The 22,343-nt window shown below is 42.6% G+C and overlaps 1 protein-coding gene across 1 annotated transcript in view; it reads left to right on the plus strand.

Moving 5' to 3' along the window:
- FRMPD3 (FERM and PDZ domain containing 3) overlaps positions 1-22,343 on the plus strand; it is a 135,385-nt gene that overhangs the window by 46,361 nt on the left and 66,681 nt on the right. Inside the window, exon 3 of the mRNA XM_006889946.1 lies at positions 21,854-21,961. Within this exon, the coding sequence (XP_006890008.1) occupies positions 21,854-21,961 (108 nt within the window). The remainder of the gene's footprint in view (positions 1-21,853; positions 21,962-22,343) is intronic.

Raw genomic sequence — 22,343 nt, forward strand, 5'->3', positions numbered from 1 at the left:
AAGGAGGGACCGGTCCTTGGAGAGGGACATCATGCTTGGGAGGGTGGAGGGACAGCGCGGGAGAGGAATACCATGGATGAGATAGATTGATTCAGTGACTGGGGTAATGGGGTTAGGTGTGTCGGAGACAGATTGGCACAGGATAGGGCAAAGTTTAGGGCTGTTGTACAGAGGGTCACTATGAGTTGCAGGCAACTCAGCACCACATAACAACAGTCTGCTTTACATGATGCCTCATTCCATTTAAGGTAAAGATTTCCTACTCACCCCACCCCCAACTTCCACAAACATAACTCTTTGCATCTTGTTGGAGTTTCTCAGATCTGAGATCTGATTTTTCTGTGGACTTTACTTCACACAAAACAGGAAATGTTGCGAGTTATTTAGTAGGGCACCTTGGCATTTCTTGAAATACCTGGAATCAAGGGCATCCTGAGTCTGCTTGTTAAATACCTTTGTTCTAATAAACATTTGGAAAGGGCCAGCAGGCAGAGGAGGGGAAGCTGCTTCAAGGCATACTATTTCTGTTCCTTTTTCTTTCTTCTGAAGGATTATACATTCCTGGAAGAGAGTTTTCCTACCTCACAGCTTATTTGATCATTGGTATAATTCTTGCCAGGAGAGTTTTAAATTCTTCACCCTTCTGAAGATTTCCTATCTCAGGAGTCTTGACTTCCATCTGTTGCACCCTGGTTCTCATTTTTATTTATTCATTTTGGTCCTTCGATTAAAATAAATCTGCTGAGTGTGAGTCATGATGACCAAATGATCACCTTTGGGTTTCTCCTTTGAATTTCTCTTCTTGCTTACTTACCAAATTACCCATAATCTCCGTACATGGTTCCCAGGACTCCCTGAAAGTGTGCCTTTTGAGTTCCATCACTCAGACCTTTATTTTTCCTTGAGAGTTTTCTAGTCTACAGATAAAATTGCTCCTAAGGTTTAAGGATTTCTCCAAAGAGGATGAGAGAAGGAATGCATAAAGACTTGAGAAATGACAACCCTAGCAGTAATGGTGATAACATCTTCAAATGCCTGTGTGAAATGATGGGAATGGCTCATATCGGCCTCCACAAGTGATGGGGCGTGAGACGTGCATGCAGATACTCATAGTGCTTTCTATCCTAATCCATATCCAGGAATGCAGCCCATGGGATAATCCTGGTGGTGCTTCTTGTGCTAGATGACGGCCTAGTGCATGATGCACTACTCTCCCGTTCCCTCTTCTTTCTATAGGAGTGCTAAGGAATTCATCGCTCTGACAATTCTGCATACTCATCAGGTGAGTGAGCCTCTTTGCCATCTGCTCTTTCTCCTATCTGGGAAGAGATGACCCCATTTTGGAAAACACTAGTGATGGGAGAGCAGAGATTAGAACCTACATGTTGCAAGCCTGGGATTTTTGAGGAGGAACGTAAAAACTATCTTCTGGGCATAGTGTCTGCTCTTGCATCCAAGGCTTGAGGGTTTCGAAGGGCTTCATAGTGACCAGTTCTGCCCCATGTGCTCTGTTTTAACCCACGTTTATTGCCTGCTGCCTCAGTTTCCAGACTTATTTTCCACCTCTTTTTTTCCCCATGTGCCATCAAAACCTACCTATGCAGGGTCTACCTCCCATAAAGTCTTGGCAGATGGTGGGTGTTAATCTTACTTATTTGTTCATATAAGTAGTTATATGAAATGGCCTTTCATGTATGAGGCACAGCACTATATGTGGGGGAGTTAATATAAAGTTGCTCATGTAGGTACATTTAGACACATGCGTTGATCCATGTCCTAGCTCTGTCATTAAGTGGCTTTGTGACCTTTGATAAGTCAGTTTCCTTTTCTGAGCCTCCCTTTCCTCATCTTTAAATTGAGTTTATACTAAAGCCATGTTTCCCAAACTTGCCTGAGCATCATAAGAGTCACCAGGACCACTTACTATTAAAAACAGCAATAACCAGAAGAACCAGTGTCTATCATGAGGTTACATCCTGATAGGAGTCTTAAATCAAATTTAAATAAACCAAAATATTTCCTCAGAGCCCTATCTCGGCTTCCAGCTTAGCTGTCCTTTCTCAGTGTTCCTGGCACTCCTTTGCGCCCCTATATTAGCTGTCCTTGCTCTATCCCATAGCCACGAAGTTCTGTCTAGTGAGGTAGAAGCATAGCAACTCAGGGGAGGCTACACAGAGTAGGCTGCACTTGTGTTGAGCCTTTAGGGACGGGGCAGGATTTCCCAGACAGAAACAGAGGAAAAGAATCTCTAGAGTGATAGAGAGGATGTTTATGTCCCAAACCATGAATGGTGTATGGTGTTGGGGTGGGTAGTATGGCTTCATGAGTCAGTGGGATGGGGTTCAAATCAAGGTCTGATGGTAACTACTTCTTCCCATGGCTTCTAGCCCTCTTCTACGTCAGTGTAAACCAATCTCTCTCTCTGTCACACACACACACACACACACACACACACACGTTGGCAGCTCTCTCTCTCTCTCTCTCACACACACACATATATTAGCAGACTTTTCATTCTTTTTAAAAGATATTTTACTGTTGTTGTCATTAAGGATATACACAGCAAGACATACACCGATTCAAGTGTTTCTCAATGAACAATTTCGTGGCATTGATTACATTCTTGGATACGTGTGACCATTCTAATGTCACCATTCTTTTCCAAGTTCCCAGTTAACACAAACTCACTGCCCCCTAGGTTTCCTGTCTACTCTTTTGGGTTGCCGTTACCAATTTGAGTCCATATCAATGGTACTTTATAAAAGCACAGTGCTCAAAGTAGACATTTTTAAGCTGAATTACTTGTTGAAAGATTCCAAGGGATACTTTTGGTCTCAGGTTCTTCTCAGGGCAATAGTCCAAGGGTTGATCTAGCCTCAGTGGCTCCAGAAATTTGGGGTCCCGTGAGAATTTGACATTCTCTTCCACATTCCCCCCATTTTGATCAGTGTTCTGCTGTATCTTTGATCAAAATATCCAGTAATGGTAGCCAGACACTGTCCAGTTCTTCTGGAAATAAAAAATCCCTCCCAAATCTAATGCTGTAGAGTACATTATGAATCACAGAAACAGAACTTTAGAACAAAGTGGAACTGACCCATAGGGTATCTAATACTGTAATCTTTATGAAAGCAGATTGCCACATCTTCCTCTTGCAGAGCAGCTGGTGAATTTGAAGCACTGACCTTTTAGGAAGCAGCTGAGCACTTAACCACTTTGCTACGGAGCCTGGAACCAGACCTTTGTAATTGCAGTTCTCTAGGTGCCAATTCTTCTTAGTCTGTGGCAGGCAAGCCCCTTAACCCTGAGTGCACATGTACATTTGCCCACTAGACAGGCAGCCCTCTCCCTCAGACTCTTGTCATGGCCACTAATTTTCAAAAACAAAAAACCATGCTTGATGTGCAGTTAGAATTCATTACAACAAACTCATTCACTATGAGTTAGGTTGGGATAGATAGATGATAGATAGATAGATAGATAGATAGATAGATAGATAGATAGATAGATAGATAGATATAGATATACGTGTGTGTGTGTGTGTGTAGTGGTAGGAAGCTGTGCTGCAATCCCAAAGGCACACGGTACAAATCCACCAGCTGCTCTGCAGGAGAAGGATGGGCAGCCTCCTCCTGTGCAATTAACTGCCTCTGAAAACCCACCAGAGGGTCAACTACAGGTCAGTTCTGACTCAATGGCAAAACAACAACATATGTATGTGTATGTATATATGTTGTTGTTAAGTATAACTCCAGCAGGTTTTCAAGAGACAGTAAATAACATGAGACATTGCCCACCTTTTTCCCCACAGAGCAGCTGGGGGGCTTGAACTGAGTGTCTTTGAGTTGGCAACACAAAGACCACTAAGCCATCAGAGCTACACACACATATATGCTTTTCATTTTTAAGTAATTGTAGAATAACAGAAATAGGCAAAGACAATAAAGAGATGTCTTGTGTGCCATTCATGTTGTTTGTCCCAAGGGCTACATCTAACATAAAACTACAGTAAGATATCAAAACCAGAAAATTGATATTTCTATTATGTGTGTGTCCCATGTATGGGTTTGAGTATCTACCACCCCAGTAAGATATAAGATGGTTTTATCAGCACAAGGATCCTTCATGTTGCTTTTTTCTAAACACACCCAATTTCCTTCCCCCACCTGCCCACCCTTAATCCCTGGCACCCACTAATCTCTTTTCCATTTCTGTAATGCAGTTTCTACATTTGAAGAATATTATCTAAATGGAATTATGGAGTATGTAATCTTTCGGGATTGGTTCTTTGCATTCACCATAATGCCCTTGAGATTCATCCAGGTTTGCTCGATGTCCAGTTTGTTTCTTTTAATTGCTGAATAGTATTCCATGGCATTCATGTCCCATCATTTAAAATGTTAAATTAAATTAGAGAGGTAGCTGAGTTATTTCAGTTTGAAGCTATTAGTAATAAAGGTGCTATGAATATTCATGTGCAGGCTTTTGTGAATAAAAGTTTTCATGTCTATGGAGCAAATGCATAAAATACTATTGCTGGATTGGAAGGTAAATGTATATTTTGGTGTTTTTTTGTTTTGGGGTTTGTTTTTTTTTTTATTACACTGGCATTTTATTTCCTGGGAACAGTAGTCTCAAGAGATATTATTAATATTTTTTTTTAAAAAAAGAAACCTGTCAAATTATTTTCCAAAGTTTCTCTCTCCCATTGGCGTAGAGTTGGAGCCAACCCATAATTGGCATTTCAGTGGATTCCCAGAGGCTATAAATCATATGGGAAGGGATTGCCCATCTTTCTCTCAAGGAGCAGCTGGTGGATTCAAACTGCCTGCCTTTAGTTGGCAGTACAATTCCCTATACACTAAGCTGTCAGAGCCTGCTGTGCCATTTTATATTTACATAAAATACTGTATCTCTAGCTCTGACACATCTGGTTTACACTCAACTAGTAAAAGTTGGTGATTTGAACTCAAGCTCTGGCAATCTGCTCCTGTAAAGATTGTTATTCCTAGTTGCTGTTGAGTTGATTCTAACTCACGGAGACCCCAAGTGTGCAGAGTAGAACTTCACTCCAGAGGGTTTTCAAGGTTGTGACCTTTTGAAAACAAATTGCCAGGTCTTACTTCCTGAGATGCCTCTGGGTAAGTCTGAACTTTTTTATTAATAGTCCAGTATTTAAATATTTATGCCACCTTATCTAAGCATCTCTATGGAGCAGGCACAAAGAACTGCTGCTGCTCAGTACCACTTAAACACCACCACACACATACACACGCGCGCGCACACACACACAGGCACACACACACACACACTCCACTCACACATAAATATATCCTGTGTTCCTCATTAGGTCATGAGGGTAAGAATTGTGTTTTGTTCACTGCTATGTCCTCAGCACCTCGATCCTGATACAGAGTTTTGTTAGGTGCCGTCAAGTCCACTATGACTCACAGCAATCCTGTAAGTAGCAGATCTGAACCCTGTCCTATCCACTATCCTCAGAATCTCTGATATACTTGAGGCCATAGTTATATTCACTGTTTAGTCCATCTTGTTGAGGGTCTTTCTATCTTTCTGTGACTCTCCACCTTTCCCAACATGATGTCATCTTCCAAGGACGCACCCTTCTTAACTGCATGCCCAAAGTATGTGCACTTCCTCCGAAACAGACTTGTTTATTCTTTTGGTAGTTCATACAGAGTTGGTACTTAGTAAATAATCGTTTCCAGCGATCATAGCAGCTTAAATGAAATGAAACTCTAGTGCTTGAACTTAGCTACAGAATGAAGAGCCTGGATCCCATCTCCATCTCAGCTCTTATATTCCAGCAAGTGCTCCCAACATTTCTTTGCCCACAGTTTGGATGCCTTCATAGGTGTCATCTGAAAAAGGAGCAGATGCAATGTCAAGAAGGCTGAGTCTGACTTATACCTGCTTCAAAAAGGGAAACTGTCCCCATCAATATCATCCATAGTAGCTACAAGGCAAATAGCTACAAGGCAAGGCATGCCACTCCTCATACTCCTGCACCTATTTCTATGAATAATTGGGTTTGATGTTTGTTGCAAACTGACTCACACACTTTATTTACATATATGGGTTTTATTAAGGAACTAGGTTAGGGGTGAGGGTGGCAAAGAATACCACACAATGCAAGTCCAGATTTATTCCAGCAGTCCCAGGCCAGATTAATAAGGCACAATTACTCAATTAGTGAAGTCTAGGTTCAGTTCAGCACCACAAATGCAAGAAGCCTCTGGTTTCCTCTATTGTCCAGAAAACTTTATCTCAAAACAGTTACAAGTCCACTTTTCTTTAAATATCCAGCAAGTAAAACCTTTAACTGTGGCTCCATCTCCAAGGTTCCTCAGATTACACCATGCCAACAGTGTCTTCAGTCTCTTCATATCTCCTTCAAACATTCTCTCCCCACTGTAGAAAACACTCTTTTATATTGGTCCCATAGCTGTTGATGATTTGCAAGACCATATTTCTGCACTTAAGATAGCTGGAGTCCAGCAAAGGCTAAGACAATGGCTAGAAAAAAATCCAACTCTTAAAGTTCTAACATCACACCATCCCTTAGCTTCTTTTCTATGAATGGATTGCTTTTCCTCTCCTCCCTGCATATCCTTTTAGTCTTACTGCCTGGTGGACTCTTTTCCTCATTAGTCCATATCTCTTCCAAACCAGATTTCCTTTAAGATCTAGATTGAGAATGTTGTCTTCTGAGCAGGTTTGCCTCACTAACCTGAATGAGTATTTCAAATTCATTCATTCATTCATTCATTTCATCATCAAGCATGTTTTGAATACTTACTATGTGTCAGACACTATTCTAGACTAATGATATTTTAGTCCATGAGGCAAATGTGGATCCTGCCCTCTTGGAACTTAGATTCTAGTTCTTGGCTTTCAGCTCTTGAAACCCCCAAAGCATAGAAGTGGGTAAACATATACATACAGGAGTGACGGTCAAAATATTTAACAGCTTGTACAGCAAGGGCCAACCATTCAGAATGTAAACCAATCATAGCAATAAAGCAGAGTCTTATGGTCTCAAAGCAGTAGGCAGTGCCAACCCTTTAGTTGATGGCTTGTAAAGAGGAGAGAGATCTCAGGGGAAAGGTCATGTAGCATGCAGGTAGCTTAGAGTAGCTTCTTACTAATCTATGTGAAAGGATTCCTCCATATTTTACAATGGGTCATAACAGTGCATCCCAACTGAATGTCAGCCTTTCAAACATGTTCATCTTAAATTGTAAGCTGTAACAAAAGCTTTTCAAGGACTCCAACATATGTTCACTGTTATAACTTCTACATCACAGAACATAGTACTGTGTCCAAAGTGGGCACATGGCATCTTATGGATGCCTGTGGACTGCTGCCTCTTACGAAAGTCTCATCAGGCTACATTGATTACTACTTCTCCAAAAGACAGTCTCCTGGAGATTGTGAATTTATGAGGTGAGAATGGTGTCCAGGGTCTGTATGTTTAATAAGATCCATAGGTGATTCTGGTGATCACTAGATTTTGAGAAATATAGGCCAATCCAGCTCCTACATTTTGTGACTGACAGTGATCTAATACAATGGTGACTATACAGTGATCTAATACAGTGGTTCCTAGCCTTGGATGCACACAAGAATCATTTAAGAAGCTTTTTTTTTCAGGCTCTACTCCGGGCCAATTGAAATAGAAGCTGGGAATGAGACCCAGGCATTGCTCTTGACAAGGCTTCCACAAATGATTCTAATACACAGCCAACATTCAGAACTACTGGTTTATTATATTGTCTCCCTCATAAGATATTTTCTTTTTTACCATGGAGACCATTTTGGGGAGTACACAAAGGTCTTTTATCAGAGCCACTCAAATGATACTGCATAAATAGATACTTATTAAGCCATTAAGTTGCTTTGTATGCCTCTGAAACCAGAGTGCTCCTTAGAGGTAAGGTTGGAGAAACTTCATCTCACATACTTTGGACATGCTAGGAGGAGGCTGGTCGTTGGACATCATGCTGGGAGGGGTGGCGAGTTGGCTTAAGAGAGGAAGGCCCTCAACAAGATGGATTGACCTAGTGACTGGAACAATGGACTGGAGCATGTCAGAGATGATGAGGGTGGTGCAGGATAGGACATGGTTCAGATCTGTTGTTTACAGGGTCACTATGAACAGTAATCAGCTTGATGGCCCATAACAACATGTGCCCAGCGTGAGAGGGAGAAACAGTACTATAAAATGTCATCTCTTCTCTTACATTCTGGCTAGGGAAATGAAAAATGGCAGTGTGGATTAACAAGGCTTAACTAGGAAATCAGGAGAGGAGAAGGTAGGAGTTGGGGAAGGCTTTGGAACCGAAGTGGAATTTAAGGTAGGCTTTCAAGAAGAGGTGACATTTAGCTGAATAAAAGGGAAAATGTGGCTAAGGAGGTGAGGTGGGACGAAAAGATGAATATGGAAAGAAGACAACATGTGGCCCGCCCAGTAATGGGAACAAGGACCAATATGTCCAACTGTGGGCAGAACCGACCAGCTGCCATAGAAGGTGCCTGGTGCAGATAGATTCAGAATGAGGTTAGAAAGTCATGTGTGGCTTGTGGGGGCCCCCAGGAATTCAGATAGAGGATATGTTCCTCTCTAAGCAATTCTAAAATACAGGAAGAAAAGCCCCTAGGTTCTCTTATCTCAGTGGTTTAGTGAAACCGGCATGACCCTCCATTGTCTTAGGCTTCTACAATGGTTGCTGTGGGAACTGCTAATAAGTAGATTCAACTGTTAACGGAAAGATTGACAGTTGCACAGGAGTAAAGACCTGGCAATCTGCTCCAGTAAAGATTACACCTTATGAGGGACAGTCTACTAGCTCATAGAGGGTAATTTGGAGTCAGGATCAACTCAGCAGCACACAGCAACACCAGCAGACTCCAAAGTCAAAGACAACCAGACAGGAAAGACAAATATGTCAAAGTTTCAGGAATCTGTGCCTCCTTTGTCTTAAAATATTTTCATAGTTATCACAGTGAAGCAAGCACTAAAAATTGTTGATCAGACACCTGACTTTGGCTAAGATATGAGTGATCACAACCCTGAAATCTGTAATAATAGAGCCAGCAAATTAAAAAATGGTCAAAGAATAGCCAGCTGCTGAATTCAGCCCAGAGGGAGAGGCAGGCTCTCTCTTCGATTGCTTATTTCACCTACCTGCTGGCTGCATATTTGCTTCAAGGGGCTTGCAATGGCCCCGGAGGTACTTAGCAATTCCAGTCCTGTGCTTCAAGCCAAGATTCATTTTAGCCAGAAAGGGTGCCTGTTGGAAAATGAGATTCCCAGCTCCTTGGAGGAAAAACAGGGTCAGTGAAAAACGCAGATGTCCTAGCTTAAGGTAGTCAATCAATCTGTGCTTAATGGGTTAAGGCATTTGAAACAATGCAAATTGCTGGACCCTCCCTTCTCCTTCAAGCCTTTGACGAGTCCTTCGTGTTACACTGCAAGGCAAGTCTCATCTCCGTCTGAACATAAGGCTAGACATGACTCTGTGACATCTAGCAGAGACCAGCTGGCAATGAGTGAGTCACCATCAGCCATCAAGGCTGATGACCAAGAATAGGATGGAGTCTCAGAGACCAACAGTTGGACAAGGGTCAATGAGGAATGAGGCACAAACAAGCTGAAAATAGCACTAGAACAGACACCTGGAAATGATTATAATCCTTAAAAATATTGGCAACTCCCTCTCCTCCATGCTTTTACTCCTATAAATATCAGAATCGTTTGTAGTGATAGTCCTGAGATAGGATCTAATCTTGGAGGCTCTCATTTCCACTGTGGGTGAATCCATAAAAGGAGACCGTTTCAGATTTGGCATCATTTAGTTAAATCCATTAAGCAGGACCAAGGTTGAGCCAGTGGATGAAAGAATGGGAAGACACTGCCAGCTTCAGCTTGCTTTGGTGGAACAGTCACTAATTGAAGACTCAGGAAAAATCTGGCTTTTTATTTCAGCTCTGCTACCAAGTTATTTTGCTACTGCGGGTAAGCCAAGCCTTTTCCTGGGCTTCAGTTTCACATGCAAAAACAAAGGGTGGACCACATGACCCAGCAGTGTCTCTAGGGATGCTCCACCCCACCCTATGTCATGCAGATGTCCCATGGTAACTGATTACAGAGAAAGGAAGAGGTCAGCTAGAAATGATTATAATGTGTTTGTGGCAACCTGGATGGAAATTTGGACAACCATGGGGATAGAATCAAGCAAAGCTACCAGAACATAGCTACAGAGCTTTCTGTCTTCTCTCTTCCCTTTGCTCCTGCTGCAGGCCTGCAGCCTCCTCCCAGGATTTGAGTGCTAGGCTGTGCAACACACAAAGGCGTTTATTGACACACATGAGCAATCAATACTGTAATCACATTTTGCAACAATCTACAGCTCTGGATTTCATTGTGCTATATTCCCTGCTGCTAACAAAACATCCCCAAGACTCAGGATGAAAAGTCTCAGGTGCCTTTAGCTTAGTGGTTCTCCATCTTGGCTATGCATTGAAATCACTGAGAGGTGTGTTTGTTTTTTTTAAATCCTGACATCAGTCTAGGACCCACCCTGAAGAATTTGGTATAATTGGTCCAGGGAGGGCCTGGGGCATCAGGATGTTTTCAGAACTCTTCACTGCCTCTAGTGTGCAGTCAGTGTGAAACCCTGCCATTTGAGTAACTGCTGAGCTCATATGCCTGTTTGCAGTCTGACCTGTATGAGGAATGAGATTACTGACCCTGAAACAGAACACAGCTAGCACTAGGAGCCAAGTTGAGGAATGTTTGTTTCTAGTGCGACTTGACTTTAGGTTCCTGCCCTCCTGTGGTTAATCTGGTAGATGAATATCAATAGCAACATGAGAGGAAGATTGACTTAATATAGGCAGCTCTGGTGACAAAGTGGCAGGGAATTGTGCTGCCACCCTGAAGGTGAGGGGTTCAAATCCACTAGCTGCTTCATGAAAGAAAGAGGGACAATCTCCTCACATTGTGGTTTACAGGAAGGTCTGACTAGATAGCAATGAGAGATGGCTTAATATAAGGAGCTCTGGTGGTACAGTGCTGCTAACAGTAAGGGTCATCAGTTTAAATCCACCAGCGGCTCTGTAGGAGAAAGATGGGCAATCTCCTCCTGAAAAGATTTACCACCTTAGAAACCCGATGGAGGGTTGCTATGTGTCGCAACTGACTTACGAGCAGTGGATTTGGTTTTGGAATAGCTTAATATATTGCCTCCCCTGTTGATAGTGACCTTCATGACTTTAACTGCAAGAAATTCCTGATTAGGACTCATGGCCTTCACAGAACTTGGAAGTAGCCCCAACTTGTTCCTCATCCCAGTCCAGTAAATGACTACTGCGTGCTTCTTAGTGACTCCTCTTTTTTTCCTCACCCCCTATATTCAATCCATCAATATATCATCATGGTTCTAGAGGGAGGAGGAAGAAATGAGAAAGATCTGGGTGAAAATACAGGATAATGATGGGCAAGGACCATTGGTGATTAATTTTAGAAAACATATGCATGTGAGAATGGTTGTATGAAACAATGTGAATGAAGAATAATAGTGTGAAACACAATGTACATGAACATTGTAAGCAAATCAATAAAAAACCCCAAGCCTATCTAGAACTCAATTTTTTTGTTATCTCCATTATTATACTTATGATTAATCTATATCTTTATTATTAACATCTGATAATCTAAACTTCCATCATCCTTTGACTGTATTATTGTAATGAACTTCTAACTGCTCTCTCTTACATCTTTCTTTACCCTCTTCATACAGTCTTATTTTCCACACAGCAGCCAGAGGCATCTTTTTAAAATGCGAGTCAGATTGTGTCTGCTCAAAATCCTCTAGTGGAGTAAAATTCAAAGTTCTTAGCGTGGTTTTCAAGGCCTTACATGTTCCAGCCGTCAGCTGCTTCTCTCATCACATCTCCTCCCATTGCCCTCTCTCTCATTCTACTCCAGCTACGGTGGGATTCCTTGCTTTTTGTATACTCCCACCTCACAATCTTACTGTTCTATTTGGAAGGCTCTTTCCGCAGATATCCTCATGGTTGTCTCTTCCTCACTTCCTTCAGGTATTTGATTAAATGTCACCTCCATGAAGCAGTCTTCCTGACCACTCTGTATAAAATTGTGCTCCTACTCTCACTCGCTCCTTCTCTTGTATGGTCCCTTCCTTGGCATTCTTCTCCTTCCTAGTCCTTTCTTGCTACCAATTATGGATTGAATGGTGTAACCAGACAATATGTATTATAAATCCTAGCCTCAATGCCTGTGGTTATAAGTCCATTTGAGACTGGGTTGTCTTTGTTATATAAATGAGGCAGGAATAGTGGAGAGTGTGTCTTGAACAAGTCTGTTCTGATATATTAAAGAGATTGAACATGTAAGAAGGACAAGCAGCAATAGGAGAAGATGGAGATTAAGATTCATGGAAATCATCAAGGAACCAGTAAACATATGCTCAAGAGACAAAGACCTTAAACAGAGAGAGAAAACTTTCCCTTAGTTCTGGTTTCCCGAATACAAACATCTACCCTAAGGAAGGACATAAATTCTGGTTTGTTACAGTCACCCATTTGGGGTCCTTCTGTTATAAGTGCACTAGAGAGCTAAGACACTCTCTCTAGAACTCAGTTATGCCATATAAATGATGTCAATAAAGTCTGGAAACTTGAAAAAAAGAATAGCCAGGAGCAGAACATGTTGTTTGGAGCCTGAGTCTCTGTGCTGAGAACCTACTAGACTCAGGGACAGATTGATGCCAAAACATATGGTGATCGCCAAGAAATACTAGGTCTACGGATAATGAAAGGAGACATGATCCTTTCCCTAGCCAAAAGAGAGAAAAAGCTTTCCCTTAGATATAGTGCCATGAGTTCAGACTTCCAGCCTTCGAAACAGTGAGAGAGAAAATTTATGTTTGTTAAAGTCATATACTCGTGGTATTTTTTTTATGGCAGCACTCAATAACGAAGACAGAAATCGGTACCAAGAACTCAAAGTACTATTCTAATACCTGCAATACAGAAATGGTTCTGGAATTGAGTAATAGATAGAAGCTGGACTACTAAGAGTAGTCTTAGGGAACTCTGGTGGCAGTGTCTGTAGAGAAGGCCACACTTTTCTGCTAATTCAGATCTACCATCCACTTTGAGGAAGAAAAGTGGACAGTCTCTTCCTTGCAATTTACAGTCTTAGAAACCCACTGAAGGATCCACTATGAGTCAGTTGGGACTCAATGGCAATTAGAGAGATAGAATAGTAAAAGTCCAAGGGGCTTTGGTGACATAATACATAATGTACTGGACTGCTAACCAAAAGGTTGGTTGTTTGAATTCACCAGCTACACTTAGGGAGAAAGATGGGCAGCCTACTCTTGTAAAAATGCATACCCTTGGAAACCAGCTGGTGGGTCACTATGAGTAAGAATATACTTGATAGCAGTGCGAAGGTGGGATAGTGAAAACCTAGATTGCCTTGAAGAGACTCAAAGTAAAATTAAGGATGTCAAAGGCAATTCTGATGAAGACTCAGAAGGAAGTAAGGAAAGCCATAGAGAAAATCCCTATTATTTTAGAGAATACAGAAGGCACTAGAAAACTGATGGAAATGTGCTTCTGGTGAAGCTTTAAAAGGAACTAATGAATGTGTGATTAGACAGGGTCAAAGTCAATCTAGCTTTTATGTGTCAGAGAACTAGTCTGAATGATGCTCAAATGTTTGGTGAAAAATTGAACTTGTAAATTATGAAGTTGGCATATTTAGCTGAGGTAATTTCTAATGAAGATCTTAAAAGGGCCATGTGGTTTCTCCTTACAACTTTTAGAAGATTCGAGAGGAAAGAGATGATTAAAAATGCAATGTGCAAAATGAAAACCGAATTCAGAATTGGAAATTCTTTTATACAAACTAAGGATTTATCTCCTAGAATGTTTACGAAGCCATGAGTATATGATCTTCTGTTTAAAGATATTAAGCCTGTGACTGATAGATAGGTCTAACCAACTACTACAGCAGAAAGCCTATTAGGGAGTTTTGATGGCCAAGTGGTAAGAAGCTGTGCTGCAATATTCCAATGAAACATGGTTTGAATCCTCCGGCTGACCTGTGGGAGGAGGGTGGGCAATCTCCTCTTGTGCAATTGACTGCCTCTGAAAACCCACTGGAGGGTCAGCTATGGGTTAGCTCTGACTCAAAAGCAAACAACTCTCATCTTAGACTGAAGGGGACAAATAATGAAAGGAAAGAACACTGTCTGCCTCTTAGAGTTCTACAGGCAGGAAATGGGCAAAAGGAGCCGCATCTGTTGTCCTCTAGGAAAGGAAAATGACCATCCCTGGAGCAGCTTGAAGATCATCAGAACGATTGGAAAGGACATGGGAAACAGGACCTTCTTGGTGGGATGAGAGATTTCAAAGGGTTAGCTCTCTGACTTCTAGGTTTCAAAGTGTGGGTCCTGGGATGTGGAACTGCACTTAAGGGCATGAGTCTGCCATTCCCAAGGGACAGAAAAACACAGCTGAAGAAGTGTGGTCACCCCTCACATGGACTAGGAGAATAGGGCCTTCCCAAACTGAGAGAGCAGTGTTGATGTCCAAGTGATCCTGCAAGGCAGAGCTGAAGCCCAAGACTCAGGGATCTCCACCAGCATTTATAGGGAAAGGTCATTGCCCAGATACTCTCCAAGAACAGAAGATTGTTTTTAAGCCTTGAGAGCTAATGTAAATTGGCTCTGCTAAGATTTGGACATGTTGTTGTTGTTGTTGTTGCTGTTATATGCCATCAAGTTGCCTGCGACTCATAGTGGCCCTATGTTCAATCACTTGGTGCCAATTATCCAGTTTCTCCAATTTGTAATGGAAATGCCTACCTTATGCCTGCTCCACCATTCAAAACAGAGCTTGTATTCTAGACTTCACAGGTTCACAAATGAAGAATTTTGCCTCAGGATGGAATGTGTCTAAAGCCTCACCCATATTTGATTTAAAAAATTCAGAAGATGAGATTTGGGACTTGGAGTTAATTTAAGACTTTGGGGATGATGTAATGCACTTACACAGCAAGGACATGAATTTGGTGGGGGTGAGTGGCAGAAAAGGTGGAATATTATAGCTTGAATTGTGTACTTGCAAAATGTACTATAAATCCTAGCCCCTGTGCCAGTGGTTTAAGGAACCATGGTGATGCAGTGGTTAAGTTCTCGACTGCTAACTAAAAGGTCAGTGTTTCGGGATTCATCACCTGCTGTCTGCTTCTGTAAAGATGTCAGTCTTTGAAACCCTGTGGGGCAGAGGTACCTTATTCTGTATGCTTACTATAAATCAGAATGAACTTGATGGCAGTGGGCTTCGGGCTTGGATGCTTGTGATTACAATCTCACTCACGAATAGGCTGTTTTTGTTCTGCAATGGAGGCAGGATTATTGTAGGGTGTATCTTAAATAGAAGATATTAAATAAATAAATGTGAGAAACAGAGGTGATGGCAAACCACATGGAGATATCCAAGCAACCGAGAAATAAGCGGGAGAGTAGGACCTTCTCAGAAAAGGTCAGAGGACAGAGAGAGAAAGCCTTCCCCTTGAGCCAGTGCCCTGAATTTGGACTTCTAGCATCCCAAGTTATGTAAAAGAAATTTTTGTGTAAAGCCTCTTTGCACGGTTTAAGACACTACTTACTATTTGTTAATCATATGTCTTTCCCTTCTTGAAGGTACACTCTATGGGCTCCCTAGGGTTTTGTCTGTCTTGTTCATTGCTGTCATGGGGTATAACACTGCCTGACATCGTAGGCTTTCTGTAATATTATTGAACAAATACATAAATGCTCCAAAGACATGTGGCTGCCCTCACTAGGACTCTTGTAGTTTCTAATGGGTAATGTTTTTGTTACCTAGTACTACTATAAAAAAAAAACAACCACAAATTGGTGATTTTCAGGAACAAAAAAAAAAAAAAAGGCTAGGAAGCTGTAAGTCCAAATTCAGAGTGTGGCTCTTGTTGTTGTTGTTGTTGGTCACCATAGAGTCAGAACTGACCTATAGTTGACCCTCCAGTGGGTTTTCAGAGGCAGTTAATACCTCAAGAAGAAACTACCCATCCTTCTCCAGTAGAGCAGCTGGTGGATTCAAACAACGTGCCTTTGGGATTGCAGCACAACTTCTTGCCACTAGGCCACCAGAGCTCACTGAGTGTGGCTCTCGGGAGATGTCTTTCCTTATCTATTTCAGCTTCTAGTTAGCCACCAATCCTTGTAGTTTCTGGCCTTGTAGATTCATCTGCCTCTATTATCACGTAGCGCCCATCTTCCCCATTTGTGCTTTCTTGTCTGTGTCTCTGCTACACTTGTTATAACTCTGAAAGGTTTAGAATGTAGCCTGCATTGCTGTGGCCTCAACTGATTTGTTTGTTTCATTCCATAAAATTGTCTTGTGGAAGGAATTTAGAACATATTCCATTATATTACATCCACAGGTGCTAGTCTAGTATTCTAACACATATTGGGGCAGTGAAGGTGGGGAGAACGACATGGCTTATTCCATAGCACTTGGCTATATAAATATTTAGAGCTACTTGGGAGGGTCTAAGCATCCAGGAAAGGCTTAGTTCCCAGTGTTTGGCATTCTTGCTTCCTGTGGAATTTATGGAAGGATTTTTAAGAACTAAGGAGTGTAACCAATTCTTTGGGAATTTCATATAGAATTGGATAAATGAATTGGTGTAGAGCCTAGAACTATAATGTGAGGACACCTCTGTTGAAACCTTCACATCTCTATTCCTAAATAGGAACTGTGGACAAATCTTTTCAAGCACAAAGCCTCTTCTTGTCTACATCCAAAATAGCTTTGGACTATGAGCCTCCTTCCTAGATACAGGACATAAATAAGATAATTTCTGTATATCCTTTGAGATGATTGTATTCAGATTTATTAAAAACCACCATTTAAGTATCTCTCATATTAAGAAAACCATTTGTAAAGATATTTATTTGTTATTTGTTATTTGTTATTTGTTATTACTAAAGAATGTTTGCAATCTCCCTTAGGCTTACAGCATTAATAATGGGATTCAATTTACATAAGGAATCACTTAGCCCATTACCTTGTACCTAGTAGGTGATCAATACTTACCTATTGACTTACTGATCAGTAAGGCAAAGTGTATGTGTACTGGGATATTTTAACTCCAATGTGACAAAGGTTGAGTTGGGTTTTTTTCTTCCCCTCTAGGGATAGAGAAATAATCAGTCCCTTGTTCTTTTTCCAGTCACCCAAACCTGCCTTCATCAGTGCAGCAAAGAAGGCCAAGCTGAGATCTAATCCTGTGAAGGTCCGATTCACTGAGCAGGTGGCTGTTGGAGAAACAGATGCAGTAAGTGCAGCCTCAGCTCCCTCTCCTAGGCTCTTGGCCAGAACTGGCCTGGGTGTCAAGTTCTCATTCAGGGGCAATTACTTGTCTGCATTTACTCATAATGGACAGCATTAGGAAGGCCTTGGAGAGGGAGGACCCCAGTGCCATAAAGGTGGGTGATGGGCGAGGCGTATGTGGTATCCAGAGAGGTCCTGGGCATTATGGGGTGGAGTTGTGTACTGAGTCACTTAAGATTCTCATGGTGCTTTGAGAAGTTCCGTCAGTAGCTGCCACTCAGAAGAAAAGCTCTGTCAACATCTTTTGGTGGCTTAATCAAAGCAGGAAGGAAGGAGTGGTTTGCTGAAGACCCATGAGAAGAGCAGCTAGCGAGATTGAGCCCTCTTCACATTTAAGTGATCCTGTAACATCCACATCTTGACTGGAGAAGACTGTGCGGTGGCGAATGGAGCTTCCCTAGGGAAAATGATACAGACTCTCATTAAATCACAAAGTCTTCAGTAGACACCTGCTGGCCTCCCAGTGCCACATAGAATGCAAAAATATCTGTTCCCTGATGCTGGATAGCACTCAGTGATGTTGGGAGGATGAGGGGGTTCAGATGGAGGAGGCGAGACAGAATCCACTACTGGGAGGTGTTCTTCCAAAGGAGCAGGAGGTGTTCAATAGCCCATGTCACATAGCTGCCCATTCAGGGGGTTGTTTTCCATGGGTTTATGGGCTTTGCATGAGGTCAGTTATCTGCTCCAGATGTGCAAAGTAGAATGGGGAGCAGGAAATAATATGTGTGCTAAGCAGGGGTGGGCTGGGGCCCTGAGTCTCCCCAAGAAGATACGGAAGTTGGTGCTATCCTGGTGGGGACGGGGCTGTGTGGAGTTGGAGCTCACAGGCACTTGTGTGATTTTTCAGGCTGTTGCTGGCTGGGCTCTCAGGAGGCCCTTGTCATTCATGTACTGAGGCGCAGCTGCACTTGCTGAGGGAAGATAGCAAGCCCAGACTGAACAGGGAAATCAGTGGGGTGCCCGGCACTTAGGCAGTTCTTTGAGGCAGAGCTACTCAGAAGAAGGCAAAGAGGACACAGGTGTCACCCAACCCTATTTCCCTGACTGACTCTTATCCCCAAATTCAGCCCATGCCCTCCCCCAGCCCTGTCCCAGTGAGATCTAGAAGTTCATTGGAGAATACAGGGCCTCCCACTGGATAAGCTGTCATGCTAATCCAAGCAGAAGGGGTAGGGGGCCAGTATGGAGCTCCTGTAGATCAGAGTGAAGCAGACCCTGAGACCAGGGGTACTACAGAGATGGAGACGTTTGTTTTCTGAGCCCTTGAAAGGCCAGAGGAAATGCGACTTGAATTTGCAACGTATAGGCAGATGCACCCTGCCCCGTTTCGGCATTATAGAATGATGAACCAAGGCCAAGTCAGCTACTCAGTGAAGAGCTCCCTCCCTCCCTGGCCCTCTTTCCCCTTTCTTTTTGTCTTTGTTTGGGTTTTTTACATCTTTATTTTCTATTGGTTTGCTCACAAAGTTCTTACACATTGTGTTTCGCACTATTCTTCACTCCCACTGTGTTTCATACAATCATTCCCACACATTATGTTTTATACAATTAATCACCATTTGACTTACCCTGTCTTTTCAGGTCCCTGCCAAATCTTTCCCATTCCCTTTACCCCTTCCCTCCACCCACCAAATTGTGCAACCCTGTGGTTTCACCCTTACCCATCCTCACCCCTCTGTTCCCACCTCTTTTCCCTTTCTTTTTGTTTTTATATTTTTCTCCCCCTCTTTCCTCACTTCTGCCACTATAAATCCCATCTTCATACTTCTCAGCAAGGCCACAGGCAGAACCAAGCCCCCGTTCCAGAGTTGCTAGGACCTACCCAGCATTATTTCTTTCTCTCCTGGACTGGCTACCAGGCACGATTTGAGGCTCTTGACCAGGAGAGAAACAGACGTCAATCTTCCAACTCCAGCCGTGCTCAGGAAATTACTCAATGCTGCAAAGGCAACCTTAACCCTCCTCTCCCTGCCATCAATGTAGACCACAGCAGCTTCACCATTGGTCAAGCCCTGGGGGAGTTCAGGCCCAGGTGACTTCCGGCTAGCCTATCAGCTCTTTCTCTTCATGTTCCAAGGCTTTATTAAGCAGCCACAGCAAAAATAAATCCTGTGGGCGTTCCTTGCCAACTCTATTTTTAAGCAAAATCAATTAAGTAATTATCTGAGTCCAACCCAGTGTGCTAAATAAAACCTGCCACCGCTGAGCATCATCAGCCTGGGGATCCAAGGCCTCTGGACTTGGCAGGATTCTTGGGATCAGAGGAAGAGCCTGGGAGTCACACTTTTCCAACATTCTATCTATACTGTCACTTCTCACTTTCGCCTCACCTCAGCCAAACCTGACTACTGGCTCCCACCACTGCCAGCCAATAACCTAACCCAAGAGGACATGTTTGTTCTGGTTCCTACACTTTGTCTATGCCAGTCCCTTGATCTAGACTATTCTCTTCTGACAGTTCTAATAATCCATATCCTTCATCACCTTCAGTTGAAATCCAGTTCACCTTATCTAGAAAACTTTCTCTGTCTTATGCTTATTGTGTTCAGTCCTATATTTGTTCTTTAGTGAATTGATGTGTGTATATCAGGTCCCTGGTAGGCCAGTGGATAAGGATAAGGGGATGTGCTGCCAGCCCAAAGGCAGGCAGTTCGAATCCACTAGTGGCTCTGCGGGAGAAAGGTGAGCTATTTAATACAGCCTCTGGTGTTGTTTGTTGTTGTTGTGTAGCGTTGAGTCGGAACCAACTCATAGCTAACCCTCCAGTGGGTTTTCAGAGACAGTAAATCGCATGGGAGGAGATTACCCATCCTTCTCCCATAAAGCAACTGGCAGATTCAAACAATGTGCCTTTGAGATTGCAATGCAGCTTCTTACCACTAGGCCACTAGAACTCCCTCTGGTGCTATTTATTTACAGACTTTGAAGCCCCAGTAGGGGGTTAGCTATGAGTTGGTTCCAACTTAACTGCACATAACAACATGCCATGTCACTACAACAAAAATGTAAGACTGGGACCAGTTTCTCTATTTTTTTTAATATATTCATGGGGTTTAACATAGTACTAGTACCCAGCAGATGCCCAATGAATTAAAGAACTAATGATGTTGGCCCAGGAAAATGGTTAGTCCCTTCTGCTGAATCTAATAATTTGAATAAACACATGCTGGAATCTTTGGGTGTTGCACACGCTTAAACACTTGACCACTAACCCAATGATTGGTGGTTTGAACTCACCCAAAGATACCCTAGAAGAAAGACATGGTGATCTGCTACCAAAAAAGATACAAAGTCTTATAGAAGACAGGTCTATCTTGTATGAGTGGGGTCGGGAGAAGTCTAAAACAACTTGAGAGCAACTCGTTTGGTTCAGCATCTACTGCCCATTCATTCAGCAATTTATTGAGCACCAACTGTGCTCCGCATTGGGTCTACAAAGACCAATAGGACATGGTCAGTGTGCTCTGGGCTCACTATTTGATAAAAAAGATAAATATTGGAGAGGTGCATGTCGATTATAATAGGAACACATGGGATGAGCAAGTCCAAGTACCTGAGGATTTGTGGCGTGGCTTTAAGTAATACATATTTTGGAAGATGGGTAAGAGTTCAGCAAGGAGAGAAAAAAAGCTATTTCTAGGCTGAGGGAATAGCCTTTAGTTAACACATATTTATTGAGAACTCAGCATGCTCTAGGGTGCTCTGGGTGGCATAGCTCATAGGGAATTGCGCTCTTAAAGGTGGTACCTCTCTGGTGGTGCAGAGGAGTAATCTTGCCTCCAGCAACCTCCCCTAAATCTGCTGGAGGATCAGCTATGAGTTGACCCTGACTTGGCGGCAGTGAGCTGAGTTGCAATGTGCTCTGTCTCCTGTTTAGTAGCATGCAGGTGTGAAAGGACAGTGGGCAGACCAAGAATGGCAAGACATGATGCTGGAGAGGTAGGAAGGAACTTTAGGTGTCATGAGGGAGGGAGGGGGGAGAGTAGAGCAGAGGCATGAGCATAAAAGAGTTTCTTAATGTGTGAGGGGCATGATGGAAAGGGGCGAGTATGCATGTAAGTATGTTTTAGGAGATGTACAATAATGGAGTTGGCCTCAACAGGAACTTTTTTGAACCATGGTATAATATGGGTATGTGGTGACGTCGAATGCAGGGTGAACTTTGGACCAATCAGTGTCATCTTGGGGAATTTGCTTCTAGATTCTATGTAATATTATTACTGATCTGCTTTTCCTCTCTCTTCATCTTCCCATACCTCTGGCTCCCTGTGTCCTTTGCTTTCTCCTCTCTCTTCCTCCTCACTCTCTCCCTTTCCATGCCCTGCCCTCTGGCTTCCCTTCGCAATGACTCCCTCCCTTTGGCCTCTCCCAGAAAATGATGAAGAAAGAAGCTCTTCTCCTTATCCCCAATGTCCTGAAGGTTTTCTTAGAAAATGGGCAGATCAAGTCGTTCACATTTGATGGCCGGACCACTGTTAAGGTACATATAGCATCTCATCTCATCTTGGGTCAGATTTCCTAGATAGCGTGCACAGGACTAACTTCATGTCTTCATGCTCCTTTGGGTCTGCACATGGCTTTCAACTGCTGGAGCAAGGTGGCTTCTCAGTTCCTGCTGCTTGTGAAGTTGTAAAAACACCGTCATCTTAATGTCAATTCAGAACATACATATAAATAAGTTTAAACATCTATACTTGAACTGTAGATTCAGTGATCCTCAACACAGCACTAAATAAAAACCTGAAAAATAAAAAAAAACAACAACAACAAAAAAACACCGTCATCAGAGGGATGTGGAAGTGCAATCCCAAAGGCACATGGTTTGAATCCACCAGATGCTCCGCAGGAGAAGGAGGGGCAAC

Source organism: Elephantulus edwardii, unplaced genomic scaffold (genome assembly GCF_000299155.1).
Source record: "Elephantulus edwardii isolate Elephantulus edwardi_28Jun2011 unplaced genomic scaffold, EleEdw1.0 scaffold00083, whole genome shotgun sequence".
Lineage (NCBI taxonomy): Eukaryota > Metazoa > Chordata > Mammalia > Macroscelidea > Macroscelididae > Elephantulus > Elephantulus edwardii.